The sequence below is a fragment of the Primulina huaijiensis genome, chromosome 14 (genome assembly GCF_012295235.1).
Source record: "Primulina huaijiensis isolate GDHJ02 chromosome 14, ASM1229523v2, whole genome shotgun sequence".
Classification (NCBI taxonomy): Eukaryota; Viridiplantae; Streptophyta; class Magnoliopsida; order Lamiales; family Gesneriaceae; genus Primulina; species Primulina huaijiensis.
The window spans coordinates 13850632-13859516 of record NC_133319.1 but is presented as its reverse complement, the minus strand read 5'-3'; the positions used below and the strand labels follow the sequence as shown (position 1 = coordinate 13859516).

General features: G+C 35.7%; 1 protein-coding gene across 2 annotated transcripts in view; it reads left to right on the top strand.

Annotated features, from left to right (window-relative positions):
* Window positions 1-1032: 1032 nt before the first annotated feature.
* LOC140956940 (DNA-directed RNA polymerase III subunit 2) overlaps window positions 1033-8885 on the top strand; it is a 37777-nt gene continuing 29924 nt past the window's right edge. The window contains exons 1-8 of one of the 2 annotated variants that reach the window (XM_073413903.1): window positions 1033-1246; window positions 1349-1430; window positions 2532-2653; window positions 2778-2870; window positions 3851-3923; window positions 4047-4137; window positions 4274-4326; window positions 4927-4991. In XM_073413903.1, the coding sequence (XP_073270004.1) occupies window positions 1197-1246; window positions 1349-1430; window positions 2532-2653; window positions 2778-2870; window positions 3851-3923; window positions 4047-4137; window positions 4274-4326; window positions 4927-4991 (629 nt within the window). In that variant the 5' untranslated portion in view covers window positions 1033-1196. Of the gene's footprint in view, window positions 1247-1348; window positions 1431-2531; window positions 2654-2777; window positions 2871-3850; window positions 3934-4046; window positions 4138-4273; window positions 4327-4926; window positions 4992-8885 lie in introns of those variants that run through there. The other variant, XM_073413904.1, reaches the window with a different exon arrangement.

Genomic DNA, 8885 nt, shown 5'->3' with positions numbered 1-8885 from the left:
CCGAGTTGTCAAAAAATTCATATTTTTGTTGAAAATCGAATACCAATAAAAATTACGTCTCGGCGTAAAAAATCACCTCAAAACTCCTTAATCTTAAAAATATCATAAAGCATCAACCTTATTTTAAATAATTAAAACAATTATTTAATAAAAATATTTTCTATTTTTCAGCCCTCGGTCTTCGTTCCTCGATCGCATCTCGAAGAACCTTTAAAAATATAGTTTTATGCATTCAAATAATAAAAATCCTATTTTAAGCAATCATGCATCTCTCAATTAACTTATGCCATTAAAATCATTTAATTGGTCACTTTTCAATTTCCTAGATTTGCATGCGGTTGGATTACGTTTTCTTATTTTTGGACCTTACAGAAAGAATCGAGTTTCCTTTAATACAACATATATCCAAATCCAAACTAAACAGATTCTACAAAAGAATCAAAGTCTTAGATTGGAACCAAAAATACTATCTTTTCAATGATATATGATCACAAGCTTTGGGTGAAGAAAAACACCTGTTCAAGAATTTCAACCCATAACAAAAAGCTTTTCAACAATAAAAAAATCAAATGTCCAAAAGAATGTCGGTAAAAGTTTTCAACCCAGAACTGACCAAAAGAGGTAGGAAATGAAATAGAGTTGTGCTAAGTTTTGTTGAAGGGATGTACATCAGGAATCATCTGTTGCGACTGTGGCGTTATGCTGTGAAGAGCAGTCTGTAAAACTCGGTGGATATAACCCGACTGCACTCCAGTCAAAGAGGTAAATTGTTCAATTTATTTTACGTAAGCATGATGAACCATTAAAATAAAAATAAAGGTATATGAGCGATAAACCTTGTGTAATTATATGTCTTTAGGTTATATACATTTAAGAATATATTCAATAGATATAAAAATGTCACAGATTAAGATTAAAAAGCTCAATGCTGATTTTGTAACATTTTAAATAAAATAAGAAGCTTAAACCGATCTCGGGTGGATTTTCCCTAGTTTTTATAATTTTTCCAGATAAAAAATTCCCATGTATATTGTATGTGAAATATGCCGCAACTATGACCTGCATATAATTAATTTTTATTCTGCCGCCACCTATCCGCCGTGGCTCTCTTTCTCCTACTGCTTCCCGGTCGCCAGCTCTACGCGCCTGTTTCCTTTAGTTCGAACTTTTTTTGGCTTTGAAAATCTGAAATTCAAATGGTAGTGAAAGGAGGCTACCCTGCTTTGCTCAATGATTTGCAGCAAGGGTAAACTCAATAGTTTCGTACAAGCGTTGCTACAAAAATCTTGATTTTTGTTGTGCTAAAAATCTCTCTTTCTTATGGCCTGAATATGTTCTTTGAATTTAGTTTGGAATTCGACAAGCAAGCCCTTGCCGCACCTGTCAAGTCGGCAGTCGACAAGTATCAGTTACTTCCAGAATTCTTGAAAGTATATACTTTTACCTCCTTTCTTTCTTTTTTTTTTCCCTGTTTAAAGTTCAATTTTTTCCTCATTGATATCCACTTGATTAGTTATTTCTAAGTCACTTTGGTTATGAAAATGTTTTACTAGTAAATATCAGTATTCTTGGATTGTTTTCTTTGTTTTCTTGTTTCCGCAGAAAAGAGATTTTTGTATTAAAATGCTAGTATATATTATTAAAGAATGAAAAATAAACCTGGGGTGTGGCATATGTTTGCTTGCCCGTGTACTTTATATCATTAGTTATTAAAACCCAACAATGGTTGCTCTAGTTTGAAGGACTTAACGAGGCCAGTCTTTCTTCCTGGAGACATGCCTAGGGTCAGTCCTTTTTAACAAAGTGCATGCTTTGGGCGTAAAGCACACATATTGGTGCTATTTAAAGGCCCAAGGTGCGTTTTACATGCGCCTCAAATGAAATAATTGTGTAGTTGGAGTCTTGAAGCGTAATCCAATTTAATTGTCATTTATATTTGCTTGGACTCTAGATAATGTTTGATATATTGTTGTTCAACGTCTTGTAAATTAGATATTACATGCTTTATGGCGTATTTTTTTCATTCATCCAAATTTTAAAATAGCACTGCTACTCAGGTGCACTTCGTTTTGTTAAGGTGCTCTCATCGACTAGAATCTTGAGCCTATGTTTCTGTGGCCCATGCATCCCTCAAGTTTAATCCAACGTAATAGTTATTTATATCTACTTCTTCTCTTGGATCGATTGGTTTATTGCTATTTAATGACATGTAAATTATGTATTATACTATTTGACATAATTTTTGTATGCATCTAGCTTTTAAAATATAATTACTCATTGTGTTTCATTTCAAATAACATGTTCACCACGACTTGCACCTTGAGCCTAGGCTTTGGTGCACGTATGTTTCGTGATTATGCAGTATACAATTCAAAACTGATGGAAATTGTAACGAGAGTCGAGGATATGTTATTTAATTTGTTTGGATTTAGATTTTATTTTATCATCTCATGCTTGTGCTCGGAGAAAGTGGCCGTTGTCATTGCAGAGTTTATACTGGTTGTAACACCTTTGATTATATGAAAATGTAGGTGAGAGGTCTTGTGAAACAACATCTGGACTCCTTTAACTTCTTTGTGAGGACGCAGATAAAAAAGATTGTTCAAGCTAATGATCTAATTACCTCTAAGATAGACCCAAGTATTTATCTAAGGTGAAAATTTTGTGATTATCATTGTGTAATATGATTTTCTTTATCTGCAAGAATGTATTTTCTACGTACTGGTGAGAGGAGTTCAGCTACTTCAACATTACTCTAGTTTATTCTATTGTTGCAGATACAAAGATGTTTGGATTGGTGAACCATCAGTAATAATTGATGGTGTCACTGAAAAACTTACTCCCCACCAATGTAGACTCTCTGACATTACGTGAGTGTGAATTGTTGTTTTATTCTCTTCTCTTGTATGTATTAGGACCTGTCATAGGAAAACAGAGGGGTACATCTTTTGAATACTTTTGAGAGTTGTTGCATGAACATTAAATTTGTTAGACGAAATAGATTCCTTTAGCCTAAAAAGATTTTTTGGTTTTCTTGAAAAAAATTATAACATAAGTGATGCTGTGAAAGAAGTGATTGAGGAAGCAAAATGATGTAAATGATCTTCCAAGCAGTTTTTGTCATGGTCGTTTTCACAATTTTATATCATTATATTCCTTTCACATGATCTTATGTGAATAAAAGAGAGTTCAGAATAAAAGATTTTATAATTAATGAAAGTTTTGTAGGATATTGAACCAATAGGTTTAGCATTTATTTATTATAAATTGCTGAACTTTTGAATCTTCTTTGTACTTTTGTGGAAGTAGATACAACTATTTTGAGGAGTTTCTACAGAGTGCATGGAAATGAAGTCTAACTTTAAGACATACAAGTGTAATGAAAAATTTTAATCTTTGGTTCAACGTTACTGCATCTAGTTCAAATATTACATTCCAAATTAATTTAGGTGGTCCTTGGGTTGATAGATTTGATTTGGAGGAATGAATTTGATTTTGGGAAGGTTTGAGGAATGATTTGCAAAACCATACTCATCTTGAGGAGTTTGAAATCCACCACAATTACCATTAAATTGTGTAATTTTATGTAGAGTGGATTTAGTGTTCACTTAACTTTTGTCTATCCAACCAAGTCAAGGAATTTGAAGATTTCAAATCTATCAATTTAAACACTACCTTATAACTTTGTTTTGAAGCATTTCATACTCCGTGGTGAAAGTCGAAATGTACTAATATGTTCATCCTCTGTATATTTTTCTTTTCCTATAGAAATGGGAAAAAAATTAGAGTTCAAGATCTTAACTTTTCTTACTTATAAAATGTTACTCTCTTGGTATGCCATTCATTCCAGCTATGCTGCTCCAATCTGTGTGAACATAGAATATATTACTGGAAGCCATGGCTCAAAGATGACCCAAATGAAGGTGATTCCAAGTGAGAACTTTGTTATAAATGGAAGATTGACAGATATAGACTATTGCTATGCATAAACACGACCAAGGATAAATTACTCGTATATTAATTTCTTTTGAGTTATATTTTGCCAGAGAGATGTCATTATTGGCAGAATGCCTATCATGTTAAGAAGTTATTGTTGCATTTTGCATGAGAAGGATGAAGAAGAACTAGCGAAATATGGTAAACCTGCTCAACTTTAACAAATGCAGGCATAGGTTTTTACTTTTTCTCATAGGAAGTCAGTCGTCTTTTGTATGCTAAATTTTGCTGTCACTTGACCTTGATAATTGCTTGATCCATGGTCCATCATCTTTAGGTGAATGCCCACTTGACCCTGGTGGATATTTTATCATTAAAGGAACAGAGAAGGTGAAACTCTTACCTTAATATGTTATCTGTTTTTAGTTTGTTCTTCATTCTTCCCCAATTGGATGGCTGACACAATAAAATTCTGAGAACTATTGTACTCTACCAAGTAGGTTTCTAAATTTGCTTGCACGTTGGACGTATATTGTGTGATCTTGATATTTCAGCATCTTCAGTCCTATGATGGAGATAAAATCACTGTTATTGGACTTTCTTTGTGTGAGAGCCTTTTGAGTTACTCTTAGGTCTCCATGTAATTTATGCAGTTGCAATTTCTTTTACATGCTCTATCAAGACGAATAGTGTTGCTCCATTTGTTGCTCTATTATTGGTTTTCTTTATATTGTTAGTAGCTTATCAGGCCGCAATTTTCTTACTCTGAAGCACACAACACCTCAGTGTATGAATGTATTAAGCTGTCTGTGTTGAATTAATTCTTATTGAATACTTGCCCTTTTCACATGTTCTGGCACAAATTACAAGCATTTCCGTCATTCACATTTAAAGATAATATTGACTAGCAAATCTCTTTTTATCTATGGAAGGAAGTTTTTCCAGTTGGAATCTGTTAGCTTGGTGCTGATTTTATATATCTTGGTTTAGGTGATTTTGATTCAAGAGCAACTTTCGAAGAACAGAATAATTATCGATACTGATAAAAAGGGATGGTCAGTGGATTTAACTTCAGTTTTTTCCTTCTAAAGTACATTCTTTTTAAGTTTCTGCGTAGTTCCGATGACTGCATTTTAAGCTTACAGTAAGAACATGGTGGTGTTAGTGTTTCTTCAATAGGTCCATGTAATAGTTGGGTAAATAAGTTGGATTCCTTACATATACATAATCTCTGTTTATGTTGGTGTGCGAGAAAGTAACTTAGTGTTATCAATATCACACAACGATTTTGCACAATTGATCAGAACTTTTAAGATATTATGTGGAAGCTTTCTTGGATCTTTTTAGGAATTTCTGAAGAGGAGTGCCAGGTCTTCCATAAATATAACAATCTTGTAGGAATTTTGCAACAGTTGTATAAGATTCCTGTGGCTTTACTGTTAAAGTATCTGAAGGTATAAATTAATACAGGAAGAGGAAATAATTTCAGTATATCATTAATCAACCAAAAACACACTGATTTACAATTACTATGGAGAGACAAACAAAGGAAACTATCCTGCCAAAATAACTTATTCTAATTGATTCTATCATATCAAATATCATTGATTGATTATGTACAATAATTTACAAGAAATACAAAAGGAAATTTGAATATTTTCTACGCTCCACCTCAAGCTTGGCTGTAGATGTTGATGAGACCAAGCTTGCCTACTTTCTCGTTTAGATAATCCTTTTGTAAGGAGATCATCCAGTTGATAAGATGTGGGAACATATTCAATACCAATACTACCTTCATCCACATTCTCTCTAATGAAATGACGGTCTACCTGTACGTGTTTAGTCCTATCATGATGAACAGGGTTGTGAGATATTTTTTTTTTGATAAGAAACTATTTTATTAATACTAAATATCAAAAGTGTACAATGCGTAGTGGATGAGCGATCCACGATCCACGACGAGAAATTAAATCTAGGAGCAAGTCAAGAACAAATAAAACACCAATCCCTAACAAGATCTGCTAATAGTAAGTGCTGAAACGAGGGTATGGTTAGTGTCCATCTCGCGACTCTGAGTTTAATTATCTCCGACTCCCACAAATTCTCTGAAGACTCTTCTATGTCGTTGAAAACTCTGTTATTTCGCTCCAGCCATATCGACCAAAATAAGCAGTGACTAATAATGCACCAAAAGTTTATGAGGCCCTTTCCCTTGAGGTAACCGTGCTCCATAACGAACATGTCTCTTGAATTGATAGGAAATGTCCATTCAAATCCCAGGTGTTGCTTGACCTTAATCCATAAATGTCTTGTAAAAGAGCAGTGAATCAGTAGGTGATCTTGATTTTCTTCATTGTTCTTACACAAAACGCACCACTGAGGACATAAAGCATAAGTCGGATTTCTTTTCTGCATTTTGTCACTCGTCTTCAATTTGCCCAATGCAACAATCCAAGAGAACACTTTCACCTTTTGTGGGTTCGGTACTTTCCAAATTTGAGAGTAGAAAAGGAAAGATGGAGTATCAATATTGTTGAAAAAAGAAGAGTAGAAAGAGTTAATAGAGAAAACACCCGAAGAGTCCCCTAACCAAACCCTGACGTCCCCTACCCCCACACTCAAAGATACTGATTCTAAAACCCCAGTTAGAGATGTGAATTCTCCCAACTCAATATTGTTCAACCCTCTTCTGAAACACACATCTCACTGAACGACTGAAAGACCTTGACTATCAGAGACTGAGTAGAAATGATTAACTGGTTTGTTAGTAGGCTGAGAGATAAGAAAAAGACGAGGAAAACACTCTTTAAAAGAACACAAACCCACCCATCTATCCTCCCAAAACCGAATAAGATTCCCACCAGTACCGAGCCAATAAAGTGCCGACAAAGTGGATGGGTCCGAGAGATAAACTTTCATGGGCTTTTGAAAGTTGAATTTCTTGCCACTCTTAAATCCCAACCGTTGTCTTGAAACCCATAAATGCTACCCACAACTCCTTTCCACAAAGGATATTTCTCAACCGGGCATCTCCACCACCATTTCCCGAGTAATGCCCTATTCCTTAGACGGATGTTACCTAATCCCAAACCTCCTTTGTCTTTCGGTTTGCACACCTGAGTCCAGTTAATAACGTGGCAATGCGTCTCTCCATCAGGGCCGTCCCACAAAAAATTCCTCATCAATGTTTCCATTTGCTTTGCCACTCGGTTTGGGACCATGAACAGTGACATAAAGTAGGTAGGTAGTGCACTTAACACTGACTGAATCAGTGTTAATCGACCTCCTCTATATAGGAATGCCTTTTTCCAACTTGCCAACTTATTGGACATCTTAGAAATTACCGGTCCCCAAAATTTCAATTTTTTTGGGTTTCCTCCCAATGGTGCTCCGAGGTACTTAATAGGCCATTGTTATTTCTTACAACCAATCGCCGCTGCCACACGATCAACTACAACATCCGAATGATTCAAACCAAGCAAAGAACACTTCTCGAAATTAATTTTCAACCCCGATTTTAAACAAAACAAATTAAGGAGTTCTACGGCGGCCTTCAAGTGTTGCTCAGATTGAACGAGAAAGAGAGTGTCGTCCGCAAATTGAATGTGTGAAACTTCTACTTTGTTTCTCCCAACCTCGAGGCCTCTGACGGCGTTTGTAGACTTGGCCCGATCAACCAATATTCCTAGCCCATCAATCACAAGATTAAAGAGAAAAGAGGATAAAGGGTCCCCTTGTCTGAGGCCCCTTTCCCCTTTGAACTTCCCCTTTGGTCTCCCATTAATGAAAATTGAATACGACACATTAGAGACACAACCCTTGATCCACTTCCTCCACTTAACTCCAAAACCCTTCTTATCAAGCACGAAATCTAGAAATCTCCAATCTACATTGTCATAAGCTTTTTCAAAATCTACTTTCAAGATCCATCCATTCTTCTTTTTCCTTCTATACTCCTCGACGACTTCGTTGGCTATGAGGCAACAATCTGTAATCTGTCTTCCATGGATGAAAACACATTGGTTCTCCGCCACTGTTTTGCTCATCACCTCCTTCAATCTGTTAGTTAAAACTTTAGACAATATTTTGTACAAACTGGTGATTAGACTGATTGGTCTAAAGTCTTTGATCTTCGTGGCTTCTTGCTTTTTTGGAATGAGACACATGTAGGTTTCATTGGTAATTCCGTTTACGATGCCATCTTCAAAAAACTCAGCAAAGACTTTCAAGAGATCATTTTTAATGGTATCCCAACTTTTTTGAAAGAAAGCTAGAGTAAACCCATCCGGTCCCGGAGCCTTGTTGCCATCACAATGATGCACTGCACGATTAATTTCTTCTCGAAGAATGGCTCTTCCAGCTTTGCAGCCTCCATGGAATCTAACGGCATCCACTCCAACCCTTCTAAACCCGATCCATCTCCTTCAGATTTTCTGTGCAATATTTTGTAATAATCGATGATTGCCTTCTCAATCTCTGATTCCGGAAAGTAATGACCTATCATCCAACTCAATCTTGTCTATCATAGCTTTGTTTTTTCTGTTTTTCAGCAACGAGTGGAAGAACTTAGAGTTTTGATCCCCATCTTTCATCCATTTAACTTTTTCCTTTTGACTTTCCATCTGCAGTTTCCGAATAGTAAAACTTTCCAACTCGTTTCTTGCATCCCGACGCTGCTCCTGTAATTCGATTGACCAAGATCCGTCTGCCTCTGTTGCGTCTAAGTGAGCGACCTTATTTTGCAACTCTTTAATTCTGAGATTAAGATCACCGAAGACCTCTTTGTTCCAGATGAAGACCTTTTTTTTTGTTTCTTTGAGTTTCATCATAAATTTAAAACCTGCCCAACCCTGTGAGTTCCCACTGTTCCACCACACTGCAAGTGGCTCTCTAAATTTATTGTGTGACAGCCATACATTTTTAAATCTGAACGGTGATGGTCCCCATTT